This window comes from Carlito syrichta, unplaced genomic scaffold (assembly GCF_000164805.1).
Source record: "Carlito syrichta isolate Samal-C Ts95f unplaced genomic scaffold, Tarsius_syrichta-2.0.1 Scaffold309198, whole genome shotgun sequence".
Classification (NCBI taxonomy): domain Eukaryota; kingdom Metazoa; phylum Chordata; class Mammalia; order Primates; family Tarsiidae; genus Carlito; species Carlito syrichta.
In genome coordinates, this window is record NW_007253294.1 from 274,440 (window position 1) to 294,423 (window position 19,984).

At 43.4% G+C, this 19,984-nt stretch overlaps 1 protein-coding gene across 2 annotated transcripts in view; it reads right to left on the reverse strand.

Annotated features, from left to right (window-relative positions):
• The window catches only part of TMEM50B (transmembrane protein 50B), a 41,122-nt gene extending 21,138 nt beyond the window's left edge, over positions 1–19,984 (reverse strand). For both annotated transcript variants that reach the window (XM_021717043.1, XM_008066935.1), the window contains exons 1-3: positions 19,916–19,984; positions 4,228–4,367; positions 1,703–1,815 (exon numbers count right to left, since the gene is read on the reverse strand). In XM_021717043.1, the coding sequence (XP_021572718.1) occupies positions 1,703–1,815; positions 4,228–4,326 (212 nt within the window). In that variant the 5' untranslated portion in view covers positions 4,327–4,367; positions 19,916–19,984. The remainder of the gene's footprint in view (positions 1–1,702; positions 1,816–4,227; positions 4,368–19,915) is intronic.

Below are 19,984 nucleotides of genomic sequence, written 5' to 3' on the forward strand. Positions count from 1 at the left end.
GGAGCGGCCACTGCACTCCAGTCTAGGCGACAGAGTGAGACTCCAACTCAAAAAAAAAAAAGAGGCTGGGCACAGTAACTCACGCCTGTGACCCCAGCATTCTCGGAGGCTGAGGCAGGAGAATTACTTGAGCCCAGGAGTGTAAGACCAGGCTAGGCAACACAGGGAGACCTGCTCTCTACAGAAATCAACAAAGAATTAACCAGGCATGGTGGCACACACCTGAAGTCACAGCTACTTGTGAGACTGAGGCAGAATCACCTGAGCCTAGAGGTCAAGGCCGCAGTGAGCCATAATCATGCCACTTCACTGCAGCCTGGGTAATAGAGTGAGACCCCCACTCAAAAAAAAAATTGTTATAAGACATCCATAAAAAGCTTTCAAACTCTTTAATGAAACGAGATCACATAAACCTGAAATAATTTAATAAAACACAAAAGTCACAGATCAAACTCACTTTGAGATCAATTCTGCATTCCACACAAATACTGCCAAACAGTCAAAAGAGCCCATTAAAAAAAAAAAAAAAATATATATATATATATATATATATATGCGCCAGGTGTGGTAGCCTGTAATCCCAGCACTTTGGGAGGTAGAGGTGGGAGGATTGCCTGAGTCTAGGGGTTCCAGACCAGCCTAGGCAACTTGACAAGACCTCATCTCTACAATAAATCAAAAAATTAGTCAGGTGTGGTGGCATGTGCCTTTAGTTTTAGCTACTCGGAAGGCTAAGGCAGAAGGATCGCCTAAGCCCAGCAGGTCAAGGCTGCAGTGGACGAGAGCATGCCACTGCATTCCAGCTTGGAGGGCAGAGTGAGACTCCTACTGAAAAAAAAAACTCCATTATAGAGTTGAGTATTTCAACACTCAAGAATGATACACTATTTAAAAATGTGGAAATGTAGCCAGGCACGGTGGCTCATGCCTGTAATCCCAGCAGTTTGGGAGGTCAAGGTGAGAGGATTGCGTGAGCCCATGGGTTCGAGACCAGCCTGGGCAACTTGGCAAGACCCCGTTTCTACAATAAATCAAAAAAAAAGCCAGGTGTGGCAGCATGTGCCTGTAGTTACAGCTACTCAGAAGGCTGAGGTGGAAGAGTTGCCTGAGCTCAGCAGGTTGTGGCTATGGTGGCCGTGAGTATGCCACCGCACCCTAGCCTGGGCAACACAGTGAGACTCCAATTCAAAACAAAACAAAACAAAAAGGTGCAAAATTATTTTTTAATACTTCCAAGAAAGAAAAATGCTATCAATTATAGTTCTAAGATATCAGTGACTGTAAGATGCAACCTGAGTGAGGTCAGGCAAAGTGGCTCAAGCCTGTAATCCCAGCACTTTGGGAGGCAGAAGCAAGAGGACTGCCCGAGTTCAGAAGTTTGACATCAGCCTGAGCAACATGGCGAGACCTGGTTTCTACAATAAATTAAAAAATTAACCAGATGTTGTGGTGCTGCCTGTGGTTTCACCTACTTGGAAGGCTGAGGCGGGGAAGGATCACCTGAGCCCAGCAGGTCAAGGCTGCAGTGGCAGTGAGCATGCCACTGGCACTCCAGCCCGGGTGACAGAGTGAGACTTCAACTCAAAAAAAAAAAAAAGAATTTTTATCAATTAAATTAAAAAGTTATTCAAGAGAACACAACATGAAGGGAAAAATATTTTTAGAAAAATAATCTTGAATTGAGAATTACCTTCATACTTACATGAAGAAAGCCAATGTGGAAAACACACCACATGTGTGAAAGGCATGGTTTAACTGTTCTGGCTTAGGATACACCACGGCCGCATCAATCATTATCCACCAGCCTGTAAAAAACTTAAAACACAGCCCGAGTCATCAAAACACTAAAACTCTTGTTAGCACAATACTTGCTCCTTAACCTTCCTTTTGTGCTATAGATAGAATAAGACATAAGATATTTCTTCACTTAGTTTGGATGTTGAAATATAAAAAAATAAGAATCCCTTGCTCACTTACTATTTATAGCAGATGAGGTGAACACAGCTAGCCAAATCCATATAAAATTCTGAAGTTCTGCTCTAGTGTACATTGAACAATTTATTACTTGGGTCTTGATTATCTACTTCTTTCATCCACAATTATCAGATGCAGAAGCAATTCTCTTAGTTTATCTCCAATATAACTACCTCCTTGATTACCTGGTATGTTTCCTTCTCTCTAGAGAACATTCCTTTTTATTAACATGCCCAAACACTTTTGTTCCCACAAATGAGCTGTATGCTTACCAAGAGTCAGATGTCATGTCTCCTAAACTATTTAAGCCTGTTATCGTTTTAATTATATAATTGAATGACCTATTGTATAACTGGCTGAACATGTGTTTGTAAAATGTAATGTTTCTATGTAAATTAAGTTGAACAGACTTAAAATAGACAAGTTGGCTAACAATTTTTTTTTATTAAGTTTTAAAACAAAGTTTATTAGAGAAAGAAGAAGGGAAAGGAAGGGCAGCCAGAAGTTTCATACCAGAAAGGCCTGGCACTGGCAAACCACTCTCTGGAAAAAGACTGCCTGCTAACAACTTTCATAGACAAATAAATTCAGGTGAGAGAACCATAAAGGGCAAGAAAAACTTATAAAATCTAAAAGATCCTGCATTCAGACTGCTTCACAATTATAATATGTTCCTATTCTGCTTTATTTCATTTAGCTTGGTTTTTCTTCTGGATTTCAGGTGCTGAACTGTACACTGAAAGAGATACATTTTTTTTTTCTTTTTTTTTTTGAGTTGGAGTCTCATTCCATCGCCCAGGTTGGAAGGCAGTGGCATGCTCTCAGCCACCTCAGCCTCGACCTGCTGGGCTCAGGTGATCCTTCCGCCTCAGCCTTCAAGTAGTAGGAACTACAGGAGTGTGCTACCATGCCCAGCTAATTTTTTTTTTTTTTTTATTGTAGAGAAGAGGTCTCACCATGTTGCCCAGGCTGGTCTCGAACCCATGGGCTCAGACAATCCTCTTGCCTCGGCCTCCAAAAATGCTGGGATTATAGGCTTGAGCCACTGCGTCTGGCCAAGATAAATGTTTTAAATGTAATTCTGAAATTTGTTTTTAAAAAATGCAGTGGGAGTTGGGAGCAGTACACCACAGACCTGTAATCCCAGCCACTCAGGAGGCTGAAGCGGAAGGACTGCAGTATGCTATGATCATGCTAGTGGTCACTGCATTTCAGCTAGGGCAACACAGTGAGACCCCATCTCTTTAAAAAATTGTAGCAGGTACAGAGAGTGGTTGATGGAATGATAAGGTAAGATAGGTCTCCTGATTTTTTTTTTTGGAAGTTGAATGACAGGTTCATGGGTGAGCAGGGAGGGGGACCTTTACACTCCTCTCTCTACTTTTGTTTATATGCTTATCATTTTCAATTTAAAAAAAAAGTTTTTTAAAATGAGGAAAATAATATTAAGCAATAGTTTCTTCCACAAATGTTTTCCTCCTTTGTCCCTCCAGTGCTGCAGTTGGGGAAACAGAGAAGGTATCTCTTCCCTAGAGCAGCTGCAGGGCTTCAGGTCTAGTGCAGCCTAAAGTTGTTACTGCTGCCTGCATATCCTGACCCTCAATGAGTCACAACAATAATTTCTGGTTATATCAAACTCTGAGCCTTTGAAGATCTTAAGGTACTTACCTACATTGTATCATGAAGTTAAAAATGTTGCTGCCAGCCTGGTTTGGTGGCTCAGCCTGTAATCCCAGCACTTTGGGAGGCTGAGGTGAGTGGATTGCCTGAGCCCGCGGGTTTGAGACCTGCCTGGGCAAATTGTCGAGACCTCATCTTTACAATAAATTAAAAAAATTAGCCAGGCATGGTAGCGCGCGCCTGTAGGTCCAGCTACTTGGAAGGCTGAGGCAGAAGGATTGCCGGAGCCCAGCAGGTTGAGGCTGCGGTGGCGGAAGCAGCCACTGCACTCCAGTCTGGGCAACAGAGCGAGACTCCAACTCAAAAAAAAACAAAAAACAAACGTTGCTGCCTATAATAACCATATTATCACTAGAACTGGAAAAAAAATATGAAGGACAAATATACAAAGTCAAGAGAATCCAGAGTCCACCACATTGTTTAATAATATTATCTAAAACTCTGATAATTATCTATACAAAACAGCAGTGAAGTAAATGGTTCTGGAAGGATATTCAGAGTTCAAAGGAATCAACATGGACTTCCAGGGCAAAGATAAGGCACAAATGTCACCAACTAGGCCTTCTCACTTACCAGTATACCTGCTACCACAGATGCCACAGCATTTCTTCTCTCACTCCAGTCAATACATTCACATTCTGGCCAACGAAAATTATCCAGGAAGCCAGCCATTTTTATTCTTCAAGCATGGATCTGTCATTAAACACTGTGTCCTACAAATAAAAAGACAAAAATGAATCAACCTAGGCCAGGCACAGTGACTCAAGCAGTAATCCCAGCACTTTGGGAGGCCAAGGTGAGAGGACTGCCTAAGTCCAGGGGTCCGAGACCAGCCTGGGCAACTTGGTGAGACCTCATCTCTACAATAAATTAAAAACAATTAGCCAGGCGTAGTGGTATGTGCTTGTAGTTCCAGCTACTTGGAAGGGTGAGGCAGAAGGATTGCCTGAGCCGAGCAGGTCGAGGTTTTGGTGGCTGTGAGCATGCCACTGCAGTCCAGTCTGGGTGATAGAGTGAGATTCCAACTCAAAAAAAAAAAGAAACAAACAAATGAACCGACTTAAGGAAGTGTTTTTAAGAAATGAAATATCTTACTACTTTCTTCAAGTTTTAAACACAAATTTACTTTAAGTCTTATTCTACCATAGTTAAGAAGAAAAAATCAGACCAGACTAGGTGGCTCAGTCTGTAATCCCAGCACTTTGGGAGCCCGTGGGTTTGAGACCCACCTGGGCAACCTGGCGAGACCTCGTCTCTACAATAAATCAAAAATTAGCTGGGTGTGGTAGCGCACACCTGTAGTTCCAGTTACTTGGAAGGCTGAGGTAGAAGGATTGCCAGAGCCCAGCAGGTTGAGGTTGTGGTGGCTGGGAGCATGTCACTGCACTCCAGTTTGGGCAACAGAGTGAAACTCCAACTCAAAAAAAACAAAAAAGGGCTGGGCTTGGTGGCTCAGCCTGTAATCCCAGCACTTTGGGAGGCCGAGGTGAGTGGATTGCCTGAGCCCGCAGGTTCGAGACCCTCCTGGGCAACTTGACGAGACCTCATCTCTACAATAAATAAAAAAAAAAATTAGCCGGGCGTGGTAGCGCATGCCTGTAGTTCCAGCTACTTGGAAGGCTGAGACAGAAGAATCACCTGAGCCCAGGAGGTCAAGTCTACAGTGAGTTGTTTATGCCACCACTGCACTCCAGCCTGGGTGACAAGTGAGACCACGACTCAAAAAAAAAAAAAAAAATACACACACACACACACACACACACACACACACACACACACACATATATATATAAAACACTCTTCAGATGAAGATAACTGAATCCAGAGTTTTATATTAGTCACAATGTCCAATATATACTAGAAAAATTACTAGGCATGCAAAGAAGCATGAATAAAAAGTTATCTGGTTTTTTAAATTTTTTTTTTTTTGAGTAGGAGTCTTACTCTATCACCCAGGCAGCAGGCTGGAGTTCAGTGGCACTCATGGCCACCACAGTCTCAGCCCACTGGGCTCAGGTGATTCTTCCGCCTTAGCTTCCAAGTAGCTGAAAACACAGGCATGCACCACCATGCCCAGCTAATTTATTTATTTATTTATTTATTTATTTTTATAGTAGAGATGAATTGTTGCCCAGGCTGGTCTCAAACTCATGGGCTCAGGCAATCCTCTCACCTCGGCCTCCCAAAGTGCTGGGACGAGCCTTGGCAACTTGGCAATACCTCATCCCTACAATAAATCAAAAAGATACACCAGGCATGGTGGTGCATGCCTGTGCTTCCAGCTACTTGGAAGATTGAGGTGGAAGGATCACATGAGCCCAGCAGGTAGAGGCTGCGGTGGCCATGAGTATGCCACTGCACTCCAGCCTGGGCAACAGAATGAGACTCCTATTCAAAAAAAAAGCAGGGCTTGGTGGCTCAGCACTTTGGGAGGCTAACACGAATGGACTGCCTAAGCCCACGGATTCAAGACCAGCCCCGGCAACTTGGCAAGACCTCGTCTCTACAATAAATCAAAAAAAGTAGCTGGGCGCAGTAGCACAGGCCCTTAGTTCCAGCTACTTGTAAGGCTGAGGTAGAAGGATCGCCAGAGCCCAGCAGGTCAACAGTGGAGTGGCCGTGAGTATGCCATTACACTCCAGCCTGGGCAACAAAGTGAGACTCCAACTCAAAAAAAAAAAAAAAAAAAAGAATAATCAATAGAAACGGACTCCAAAATGACTCAGATATTGAAATTAGCAGACAAGAACTCTAAAGCAGCCATTATAAAATCACATTCAAGGACTTAAAGGAAAACAGGGTCAAAATAACTCAACCAATGGAGATTCTCAATAAACAAAAGGAAATTATTTTTTTTTTAAAATCAGGCAGAAAGATCACTTGAGGTGGGAGGATCATTTGAAGCCAGGACTTCAAGACCAGCCAGGACAAATAGTGAGATACTATTTTTAAAAATAAACAAACAAGCCAGGCTCGGTGGCTCAGCCTGTAATCCCGCACCTTTGGGAGGCTGAGGTGAGTGGACTGCCTGAGCCCGCGGGTTGAGACCCGCCTGGGCAACTTGGTGAGACCTCATCTCTACATTAAAATCAAAAATTAGCTGGGCATGGTAGCGTGCACCTGTAGTTCCAGCTACTTGGAAGACTGAGGCAGAAGGATCCCCAGAGCCCAGCAGGTCGAGGTTGTGGTGGCCGGGAGCAGCCACTGCACTTCAATCTGGGTGACAGAGTGAGACTCTAACTCAAAAAAAAAAAAACAGAATGTGTATAACAATTTTATTCATAATAGCTCAAAACTAAAACAACCTAAATGTCCATCAATAGAATGATAAAACAAATTATATCTATTCATATAATGGATACTACTCAGCAATAGAAAGAATGAACTGATACATATAACCACATGTAAAAAAAAAACTCAAGGGCAGTCAGGCACAGTTGTTCACGCCTGTAATCCCAGCACTTTGGGAGGTGGAGATGAGAGGATTGCCAGAGCTCAGGGGTTTGAGATATTGCCTGAGCAATATGCCAAAACCTCATCTTTATAATAAATCAAAAAATTAGCCAGGCGTGGTGGTGCCTGTAGTACCAACTATTTGGAAGGCTGAGGCAGAAGGATCACCTGAGCCCAGCAAGTGGAGGCTGTGCTGGCTGTGAGCATGCCATTGCACTCCAGCCTGGGCATAGAGGGAGACTCCAACTCAAAAAAAAAAAAAATCTCAAAAAACATGATTTGAGTAAAAGAAGGTAGAAAAAGTATGTTTAAATGAAGCTTAAGAAGAGGTAAAACTAACCAATGGTACAACAATCAAAACAGCAGCTACCTCTAGAGAGAGGGAACTTTTGGGGTAGCAGAAATGTTCTCTATCTTGACTGGGATAGTGGTTATGCAGGTGTATGCATGTGTATCAAGTCACTGAAGTGTGCACCTACTCATAAGATCTGTGTGTTTTACAGCATGTTTAATTTACAAAAATAAGTTTCAAATATGCTATCAAAGTAAGCTTTAGTTGCACTACAGTCTTATTCTGAATGCAGTATAAATATATTTTATCAAGATATTCTACAGACAGGTTAATAAATTGTTATGAAAGATTAAATATTAACTGGTTTAAAACAAGTACAGGAAAGGTCACCATGAATTTAAGACAACGCCTGAAGGTTAAAACAAAATGAAATTAATTTTCCATATAAAATGCATTATAAAATTCATTTCCCATGTATTAACCAGTTACAAATAGTACTATTCATAGTTAAGATATAGCTATTTCCACAAATTGACTTATGAAATAAATCAATGGTCTACTCCCTCCTGGGACTTAAGTTGGATTGGTCAGGGACAGGCTGGGGTATCAAACATCAAACAAATCTATACCAATACATCAAAACAAAATTAAACATCAAAATAAATTTACCCAAATAATGGCTATGAAGAAGATGCACAGGATTCGAATAGAGAATAAAGGAGAAGTCTATTTTAATGCGTGGTCAGGGAAAGCCCCTATGAAGAGGTAAAACTTGCTAAAATGTAAAAACCTACCAAAATTTAAAAGCTGACTAAAGTTAATTAGATAAAAGAGATGTGAAAAGAGGTAGAGAGACCGGGCTCGGTGGCTCAGTCTGTAATCACAGCACTTTGGGAGGCCGAGGTGAGTGGATTGCCTGAGCCCACGGGTTCGTGACCTGCCTGGGCAACTTGGCGAGGCCTTGTCTCTAAAATAAATAAATAAATAATTAGCCGGGCGTAGCAGCGTGCACCTGTAGTTCCAGCTACTTGGAAGGCTGAGGCGGAAGGATCGCCAGAGCCCAGCAGGTCGAGGCTGTGGTGGCCGGGAGCGTGCCACTGCACTCCAGTCTGGGCGACAGAGTGAGACTCCAGCTCAAAAAAAAAAAAGAGGTAGAGCAGGGAGAGGGAAAAATACACATGAAGCCTCTAAAGTCCCTTTGGTGCCAACAAAGAATTAGCTGTTACTAAAGAGAATGATGATAAAGCAAGATAGTAGAGCAAGTGGCTTGGAATAAAGTCGGTGAAAGACAGTTAAAGGCCAGATCTCCTTAAGGATTAAAGTTAACCTCATTAATAAGGATTTAGAGTTTCACTGGGTTGTAAGGGAAAAACCAACTAAAGAACTTGAAGGAGAAAAGGGGCCAAGACACCAAGAACCCAGTTACCATGGTAAACATTTAGCAGGGGAAAGGGCTGCTATACTCAGGACTAACACTTTCAGTTAGGAAGATCAACTTTCATGAAGGTTTCATCATAGATATTTACCAAAGGATAAGCTTACTTTATCATGACACAGTCTTGATTTAATAGAAACTAACCGTCTCTGTCTTAAATATTTATTTATTTATTTATTATTTTTTAAAGATGTGGGGTACAATTCAGGATTAGGCACATAGGTGTATAATATTTAATGTAATATAATCAGCCTTTGGAGACTTAATAATGACAAAGAGTACTTAGATAAAATCTGAATATCCAATAACAGAACAAATGTTTAAGTAAAATAGATTACTTGAAGCACACATTAAAAATCTATTTCTGAGTTGGGTTCTGTGGCTCAGCCTGTAATCCCGCGCTTTTGGGAGGCTGAGGTGAGTGGATTGCCTGAGCCCGCGGGTTCGAGACCCGCCTGGGCAGCGAGACCTCATCTCAACAATAAATCAAAAAATCAGCCGGGCGTGGTAGCACATGCCTGTAATTCCGGCTACTCGGAAGGCTGAGGTGGAAGGATCGCCAGAGCCCAGCAGGTCGAGGCTGCGGTGGCTGGGAGCGGTCATTGCACTCCAGACTGTGCGACCTAGTGAGACTCCAACTCAAAAAAAAAAAATCTATTTCTGAAAAACATTTAATGGCAAAAGTAAATGGTAATAACTAATATTAAATTTAAAAAGTAGACTATAAAAGTATATCTATAGCATTATTTCCTTTTAGAAAGAAGATTTAACAGTATTTCTATATAAACACATATATATAAAAACAGTGGAAGGACAAAGAATGACAAACACCAGTACTTCCATAATATTTTTTATATATGGGTGTATATAATACAGGATTATGTGTTTGTTTTACTTTTTGTTTATTTATATATTTTCAGTTTTTGTGTTGAGCATGAGTTGTTTTTTAAAACACTAAGTTTAAAAAAATCTATGGTAATTCAAACAATGAACTTGCTGATTCTTCTTGCCTATTGAGAAAACTTGCACACTTGTACAGTATAATGTAATGTGTCTATAACTTCTTTTAATAAACTAAAAAGATCTTTTGAGGTCAAGGTATGTCCCCCCACAAAACTGACCCTGGTACCAAAAAAAAAAAAGATTATTGAACTGGACTAATGGATTACTGGTCTGACCCATAAGTCTTATACCAATTATTCCTATAATAGAGAGGCAACTCTTCACAAAAGGAGATACAAGTCCTTTTTAGAGGGCATCTTAAGTGACTCAACTGTCAAAACTCCATTTCCAAAAATTCATTTTAGCGCTCTCTCTCACTCTCTTTCTCTCAAACATGAGAGGACACAGCAAAAACGGCAGCTCTTCAAGTTATGAAAAAAGCCAGAAACGGAATCCTTCTGGAACCTTCATTTTGAAAATCCAGCCTCCAGAACTATGAGAAAATAAATTTCTGTTGTTTGAATCAAAAAAGACCAAGCCGGGCTCGGTGGCTCAGCCTGTAATCCCGCGCCTTTGGGAGGCTGAGATGAGTGGATTGCCTGAGCCCGCGGGTTCGAGACCCGCCTGGGCAGCGAGACCTCATCTCTACAATAAATCCAAAAAAAATTAGCTGGGCGTGGTAGCGTGCACCTGTAATTCCGGCTACTCGGAAGGCTGAGGTGGAAGGATTTCCGGAGCCCAGTAGGCGAGGCTGCGGTGGCCGGGAGCAGCCACTGCACTCCAGTCTAGGCGACCGAGTGAGACTCCAACTCAAAAAAAAAAGAAAAGACCAAAAAACAAAAACTCATTTTAGGAAGCAGGGGATACTTGTAAAAAACAAGAAGAGGAAATAACTACTTATTATTTTTTTTTTTTTTAGTTGCGAGTCTCACTCTTGTTGCCCAGGCTGGAGTACAGTGGCATGGTCACAACCACTGCAACCTTGGCCTACTGGGCTTAGATGATCCTTCCATCTCAGCCTTTCAAGTAGCTGGAACTACAGACGCATGCCACCATGCCTAGTTAGTTTTTGTGATTTATTGTAGAGATGAGGGCTCACCAAGTTGCCCAGGCTGGTCTCGAACCCCCAGGCTCAGGCAATCCTCTCTCGCCTCAGCCTCCCAAAGTGCTGGGATTACAGGATGAGCCACTGCGCCCAGCCATAACTACATTTTTTTAAACATACAAGCATGATCTGAGCAATCTTATATGCATCAGAGTACCAATAACATCTCAAATTTGTCACTTAATCAAACTCTATAATGTCATCTGTTTGTTCATTCTTCACCACTTATTAAATGCTACTAGTGTTAGGCATGAGCAAATAAATATGACTAAGATAATCAATGTAGGCTGGGTGCGGTGGCTCAAGCCTGTAATCCCAGCACTTTGGGAGGCCAAGGTGGAAGGAACTGCCTGAGCCCATTGGTTTGAGAACAGCCTGGAAAACTTGGTGAGACCTCATCTCTACAATAAATAAAAAAATTAGTTGGGTGTGGTAGCGTATGCCTGTAGTTATGGCTACCTGGAAGGTTAAGGAAGAAGGATCACCTGAGTCCAGCAGATTGACGCTGGGGTGGCTGTTATCATGCCACTGCACTCCAGCCTGGGAGACGGAGTGAGACTCCAACTCAAACAAAAGAAAAAGGGCCATTGCCTTGCTAAGCTATGGTGTGACCATGTTCTCTTTCAGCAATGGCCAGGCCATATTTTCTTAAGCTTTGGCCCCCTCCACTCTCTTGGGGAGGTGAATCCCCTCTTTCTCTTTCCAATTTACTGTCTAAATAAACTATATTTTCTAAAATAAATAGACACTGTGAAAAAAATAAAAATTAATAACACTTAGGTCTGGGTGCAGTGGCTCAAGCAGTAATTCCAGCACTTTGGGAGGCTGAGGTGAGAGGACTGCCTGAGCCCAGAGGTTCGAGATCAGCCTGGGCAACATGGTGAGACGTCTCTACAATAAACTACAAAAAAAAAAAAAAATTAGCCAGGCGTGGTAGCACGCACCTGTAGTTTCAGCTACTTGGAAGCTGAGGTGGAAGGATCGCCGGAGACCAGTAGGTCGATGCTGGGGAGGCCATGACCATGCCACTGCACTCCAGCCTGGGCGACGGAGTGAGATTCCAACCGAAAAAAATAAAAATAATAACACTTAGCCTTCATCATCAGGGGGTTACATGCTAGCAGAGAAGACAATTAACACTTAAAATTAAATTACAATTTGTATTATTTTAAAATGTTACCAAAAAATCAGTAGGTTAACAAAATATAAAATACAATATAAACATTATTCAAGATATTTGGTCTAGCAGGGTGGCTCACACCTATAATCCCAGCACTTTGGGAGGCCGAGGTGAGAGGATTGTCTGAGTCCACGGGTTCAAGACCAGCCTGGGCAACTTGGCAAGACCTCATCTCTACAATAAATAAATATCAGCCCAGCGTGGTGGCACGTGCCTATAGTTCCAGTTACTTGGAAAGCTGAGGCAGAAGGATCACCTGAGCCCAGCAGGTTGTGGCTGCAGCAGCAGTGAGTGTGCCTGCACTCCAGCTTGGTCTAAAAAAAAATATTAGGTCTACATAGCTAAAGCAAAACAAGTTGACTCAAACGAAACAAAAACAGAATCTGCATCTCTCCCACTATTACTACCACCACTACTGGCTATTAGTTAGAGGGTACTTATAAGATACAAGGCTCCTTACAGACTATTCAATCCTCAGAAAAATTATTTACATGGACTCTTCTACTCAATCTTCACAAGTACAATAAAACTGTTACTATGATTATTTTCCTTTTACTGAAAAGATTCTGAGAATAGTTGACTTGCCATGGTCATACCACTAGTGAGAAGGAAAACCAGGTTTTCTACTGAAGTTCAGATCTGATTCCAAAATCTGTGTTCATGGCCATTACACTATATTGCTGTTCATGATCACACACAGCTTCACAACACTTCTCTCATTTCCGATTTCATGAGGAGAAAGTTATTGTTCCACTGCCTGTGGTGAAGAAAACAAGAACAAGAAGACAACCTCAATTCAGAGAAAACTGTGATCATCTGGAAACAGAAGAAAGCAGTCCAACGTAGTCTACAATGACCTTGATGACTACTAGTGATTCAAATTTTGCCAAGGAGTCTGGAGAAGTATTCTTCTTGAGACAGCTATAAGTCCAGTTTCTAGGTACAATGTAAATATTTTATAGGCCTTAAAATCTATCCACATTAATTATTCAGAGATCTAAGTACTTTTACAAAATATATTTTACATATTTAACCTCAGGGAATGCTTACTTGCCTTCTGAATTGTAAATCACATATAACAAGAATAAAATGTAATAAGCACCATCAGTTTGGGCAAAAGATTTAAATTTAAAACCAAAGTAAAAGAGCTGGGCGCAGTGGCTCACGCCTATAATCCCAGCACTTTGGGAGGCCAAAGTGAGAGGACTGCCTGAGCCCACGGGTTCAAGACCAGCCTGGGCAACTTGGCAAGACCACATCTCTACAATAAACCAAAAAATTAGCAGGGCGTGATGGTGCCTGTAGTTTCAGCTACTTGGAAGGCTGAGTTGGAAGGATCAGCTGAGCCCAGCAGGTTGAGGCTCTGGTGGCTGTGAGCATGCCACTGCACTCCAGTCTGCACAACAGAGTGAGACTACAACTCAAAAAAAAAAAAAAAAAAGTTCATGGAAAATAAATATTGTGAAAAAAACTATGCATGGATTTCAAAATTTTTCTGTACCAAAGTAAACTCATACTAACTTCTTATAACATGTCTGAATAGGATCTGCCCCCCCAAAAAAATCCAGCAGTTTACAAATGAAAAACTAATTTTAAGAAGGGATGAGACATCGTTGAAGGCGATGCAGTGGTAGATTATCCATATCAATTTGTGAGGAAAAAATTAATCTTGTTTGTGCCCTAATTAAAGAATACCAGCGACTGGCAACACAAACCAGTCACATCATAGACACCTCAATTGGCTCAGCTTACACAATTCTGACTGAAAAGTTAAAGTTGAAGAAACTTTCTACTTGACAGGTGCCAAAAGTATTGCATCTGGCACAACTGCAGACAAGAGCAGAGTTTTCAACAGAAATGTGAAACAAGCCGGATCAAGAGCCTGAAACATTTCCTCAAAGAACTCTAAAAGGAGATAAAACATGGCTTTACCACTGTGATCCAGAAGACAAAGCACAATCAAGTAATGGTCAACAAGAGGTAAGTGATCCAGTCAGAGCAAATGTGGACAAGTCAAGAGCAAAAGTCAACGTAACAGCTTTTACATGCCAAAGGTATTGTGCTTGTTGGTTTTCTGGAGGGTCAAAGAACCATAACAATTGCTTATTATGAGAGTGTTCTGAGACAAAGTTTTAGCAGAAAAATGCCCGGGAAAGCTTTACTAGAGAGTCCATCACAACAATCCTGCGGCTCATTTCTTTCACCAAACAAGGGCAATTCTGTAAGACTTTCAATGGGAATTAATTAGACATCCAATTACTGTCCTGATTTGGCTTCTCCTTTCTTCTTTTTGTTTTCTAATCATAAAAAAATCAGTAAAGGGCATCCATTTTTCTTCAGTTAATAATGTAAAACAGCCGGGTTCGGTGGTTCAGCCTGTAATCCCACGCCTTGGGAGGCTGAGGTGAGTGGATTGCCTGAGCCCGTGGGTTCGAGACCCGCCTGGGCAAGTTGGTGAGACCTCATCTCTACAATAAATCAAAAAATTAGCCAGGCGTGATAGCGCACGCCTGTAATTCCAGCTACTTGGAAGGCTGCAGCGGAAGAATCGCCTGAGCCCAGCAGGCCGAAGCTGTGGTGGCACTGCACTCCAGTCTGGGCGGCAGAGTGAGACTCCAACTCAAAAAAAATAAAAATAAAAATAATGTAAAACAGATTGCATAGACATGGTTAAACTCCTAGGAGATTCAGTTCTTTAAGGATGAACTAAACGGTATCACTGCTTATAAAAGCATCCTGAACTTGGTGGAGTTATGTTGAGAAGTTTGTATCTTTTATTTATTTATCTTTTGTTTTGTTAGAGAAAGGGTCTCACTCTATTGCCAAGACTAGAGTGAAGTGATGTAATCATAGCTCACTTGTCTCAAACTCCAGGGCTCAAACAATCCTCCCATCTCAGCCTCCAAAGTAGCTGAACTACAGGCATATGCCACTACGCCTGGCTAATTTTTTATTTGGAGAGAGAGAGAGACCCACTATGTTGCCCAGGTCAGTCCTAAACTCTTGGCCTCAAATCATTCTCAGCCTCCCCAAGTGCTGGGATTACAGATGTGATCTACCATACTCAGCCTATTTTTATCATTTAATTCCATTTTTCCATGAATGTTTCCAACTCCTGTCACATATTTCAAGGTAACTAAAAGAAAGAACTTGTTCCCAACACATAAAAATGATAAATGCTGATAGTGCTAGGCATCCTAAATACTGATTTATTCATTACACATTCTACACATGTAATAAAAGATCACATGTACCCCATAAATATTCATAAATATTTATGTATCAATTAAAAAAGAAACATTGAGAGACTGAAAAATTTTTAAATGTGATGGTGGAAATTTTCTTATAATCCAAATAGGCGTGCACGGTGGCTCACGTCTATAATTCCAGCACTTTGGGAGGCAGAGATGAGAGGGTTGCCTAAGCCCAGGGGTTCAAGACCAGCCTGGGCAACTGGGCAAGACCTCATCTCTACAACATATCAAAAAGTAGCCAGGTGTGTTAGTGCACACCTATAGTTCCAGCTACCTGGAAGGCTGAGGAGGAAGGATCACCTGAGCCCAGCAGGTTGAGGCTGCGGTGCACATGAGCGTGCCTGGGCGCTAGATGGAGACTCCAACTCAAAAAAAAAAAAAATCCAAACAGAAGAACTGGGAAGTAAAAATTTAGAATAAAGTAGCCTGTAATTCCAGTACTTTGGGAGGCCAAAGCGAGTGAATTGCCCGAGGCTGAGGGTTCAAGACCAGCCCAGGCAGCTTGGCAAGACCTCGTCTCTACAATAAATCAAAAATTAGCTGGGTATGGTAGCGTGCATCTGTAGTTCCAGCTACTTGGAAGGCTGAGGCAGAAGGATCACCAGCAGCCAGCAGGTTGACACTGGGGTAGCCGTTAAGTGTGCCACTGCACTCCAGTCTGGGTAACAGAGACTCCAACTCAAAAAAAAAAGAGAATAAAGCAGGCTGGGCCTGGTGGCTCACACCTATAACCCCAATATTTTGGGAGGCCGAGGTGAGAGGATCACCTGAACCCAGGGTTCAAGACCAGCCCAGGCAATTTGGCAAGAACTCATCTCTACAATAAATCAAAAAATAAGTTGGGCATGGTGGCGCGTGCCTGTAGTTACAGCTACTTGGAAAACTGAGGTGGAAGGACCACCTGAGACCAGCAGGTCAAGGCTGCGGTGAACGTGAGCATGCCACTGCACTCCAGCCTAGGAGACATAGTGAGATTTTGACTCAAAAAAAAAAGAATAAAGCAGTAAGGCCGAGCGTGGTGGCTCACACCTGTAATCCCAGCACTTTGGGAGGCAGAGGCAAGAGGACTGCCTGAGCCCAGGGATTCGAGACCAGTCTGGGCAACTTGATGAGACTTCCTCTCTACAATAAGTCAAAAAAAATTAGCCAGGCATGGGGGTGTGTGCCTGTAGTTTCATCTACTTGGAAGGCTGAGACAGAAGGATCACCTGAGCCCAGAGAGTTGAGGCTGAGATGGCCATGAGTGTGCCACTACACTCCAGCCTGGACGAGAGTGAGACTGCTACTCAAATAAATAAATAAATAAAGCAATAAGTAGGACAAAAAATAATAATAAAGAAAACATAAGAAATTAGAAAACCAGTATAAAAGGTTCACATATAAATAAGAGTTATTTCAGAAAAGAGACTACAAAGAGAATGGAAGCGAGAAAATAATAAACAAAATATTTTTTAAAAGTTTCTCCAAGCCAGGCTCGGTGGCTCAGCCTGTAATCCTGCACCTTTGGGAGGCTGAGGTGAGTGGATTGCCTGAGCCCGCGGGTTCCAGACCCGCCTGGGCAGCGACACCTCATCTCTACAATAAATCAAAAAATCAGCCGGGCATGGTAGCGCGCGCCTGTAATTCCCGCTACTCGGAAGGAAGGCTGAGTCGGAAGGATCGCCGGAGCCCAGCAGGTCGAGGCTGCAGTGGCCGGGAGCAGCCACTGCACTCCAGTCTGGGCGACAGAGTGAGACTCCAACTCAAAAAAGAAAAAAATTATCTCAACAGCAAAACTGGATGCAAGATGACAATGGAGCAATAACTTCAAAACTCTTAAAGGAAAATTATTTCAAACTAAAAGTCTATTACTAGGCAAAATACCCATCAAGTATGAGGACAGCAACACAACAACAAAACATTCAGACTCGCAAGGGCTACAAAAAATGTAACGCTTCTTGCCAAGAAGGTACTAAGTTTGAACATCACCAGAGAATGTAAATCAGTAAAAGAGAGTACAGGATATAGGATAGATTTAACAAACAGGACAGCTAAAGGAAATCCAGCTGTGTCCCAGAAGCAGAGGACAATGAGGTCAGATTGAAGCAGTGTAACTCAGGAGTCCCAGCTGCGCTCCAGGAACCTGGCCCAAATTCCTATCTGAACTTGCTGGGCTTGGCTTGATCTTGAGCACATGCTGATGCAGTTCCTGCTGCCCTGCAGCCTGCATCAGCAGAGGACATTCACACAGAGGTTCTGCTTTGACCTACTGTTAACTACAAGCAGGCCGTGGTGAGCTCAAGAAGCAGAAAATGCAGACCAGCCCACTCCCTCTGAATGGATTTTTGCTAGTCCACACTAGACCCCTCCAGGTGCCCTGACTGAGGTGAACCCCATTTCCTAGGACTCACTCATAACACTGCCCACTGACTTTCTCAGAAAAGGCTCTCCAGTAAACAGTCAGGGAGGCTGAAGCCTCTCTTCAGCTCATCTATTTCTGAAAATCTTCATCTAAGTGACAATACTGTCCTTATACAGTAAAAGTTGAGCTTGTAATTATAAAACGCAATTTCAACACCAAATTTAGAAAGGTCTAGCATTTTCTAGTAAGTCTGTCTCAACCTCATCTGTGCACTCTGAGAGACAGAACTCTGTTATCACAATTTATTTAATGAACAATTCACTATTAACAAACAAGCAGACAGTTTATAATCCTGTAAGGTTTGTGTTTAACTGCAGAAAGTAATGAAGTGCTATGATTTTATAGCCTGGTAGAGAAAATTAATCTCAACGGTATTACGATTTTGTTAAACACTAACCAATTATATCTAACTTAACAATATTATTGATACTGTTCCATTTCGTACAAACTACATAAATATCTATTCCTTAAGTTCTCTTAAAATCAACTCTTTGTGTTATTCTCAATAACAGGTAAACAAAACTGACAAATGCTCACTATCTGTATGAGAATTTTGTTTTTAACACTATTTGAAAAAAACCGAAAAAGGCAAAAAGGGATAAAATAAGATAAATTCTCTACACTGGCCCCAGGAGTGAATTTGGAATTCAGGAAAGACTAACCAGTTAAGCCTGCTTCTAATTCGAACAAGGGCAGAGGGGGAATGAGGGTGGTAGGTGGGGAGGTTGTGTCTCCCGAGGAGGAAAAAATACATCATCCTCGCCATGCTCTAATTAAAACTGCTTTTCCTGCACATCAACATTCAAGGTAACTTCTGGTTTCATTTTAAAAACGAGAAGTATTGCCACACTATCCTTGGTAAAAAATACTTAAAGTTTGATCTACGTTTGAAACGTATGCAGGTTTAAAAGATGAGAAGGGTCTGAAAATGACGACAAAGAAGGGTGACAGGCCCGGGGGGTAAGAGCCTCTGGGCTGAGTGCGGTGGCTCAAGCCTGTAATCCCAGCACTTTGGGAGGCCGAGGCGAGAGGACTGGCTGAGCCCAAGGGTTCAAGACCAGCCTGGGTAACTTGGTGAGACCTTGCCTCTACAATAAATCAAGAAAAATTAGCCGGGTGGTGGTGCATGCCTGTAGTTCCAGATGCTTGTATGGCTGAGGCGGAAGGATCTGAACCCAGCGGGTCGTGAGTATGCCACTGCACTCCAGCCTGGGCAACAGAGTGAGACGCCTGTTCTTAAGAAAAAGGAAAAAAAAGAGCCTCCGGAAGGGCCAAGACAGGAGACTTACAGTATCAGCAGGATGAAGAGTCTGCAGGAAAAAGTGGGGCATTCCAAAATGAGAAATCCGGGTCTCCGAGAGCGACAATGCTAACTCCACACTCCCTTCCGTCGGGGATTCGATACCACGCCCCCTTGTCCCATCCAGCGCCAGCAGCCGAGCACAGTCCACCTCACAGCTTTGGTTTTAACAGGTCCTATAGTGACCTTTCCGATTCAGGCACCTTCAACATAATTGTTTCCGCACCTTCAACGAACTTACTGGTTAAAACCAGAAAGGTCGGGACCACTCCCACCACTGCTACGGTGACAAGTCTCTGCGGCTACTTATCTAAAAGGACATTCGACGCTTATGCTGAATTCTGAAAAGAGTTTTGTTCCTCTCTCCCATTTCCCCTCCCCACCTCTGTACCAGACTCTCGTAGGGATGGAGTCCGAAGAGGGCGTCAAACTCTGACCGACTCCCAGGAATGGTTCAGAACAGACCGGAGGGGCGAACAAGGGCCAGAGTCTCCCCGGACACTGGTTCGGGCCTCAGGAGGGCGTCGCGGCCGCAGCAGAGCGTCGCGAGAGTCGTTCTCTCGCCTGCCCGTCGCCCCGAGAAGGTGGAAGGCGCGAGAGGGAAACCTTTCCAGGCCGCCCCGGCAGAGCAGCCTGCCGGCGAGTTCACGCGGCGGTGAGGCCAAGCCAGGGCCGAGCGGGGGCCACCGCGGGGTCACGGCCACGGTCGGCCCGAGGGGACGCGGACCCGGGCGGGAGGGAGCGGCGGAGGCCTTGCCGCGGGCCCGACTCGGGCGCAGGCGGCGCCACAGCACCTCGCAGGCCAAGCCGGCCGCGACGAGGGCGCCAGCCCACGCGGGAGCTGCGGGCTCGAGCCCCCTCGCGTCCCCTGGCGCCGGGGACCCGCCGACAGCACTCACCAGCTTCCTCCGTCGCCCACGCCGACGCGAGGCGGGCGCGCAGGGAGGAGGTGGCTGCGCCACGGCCGG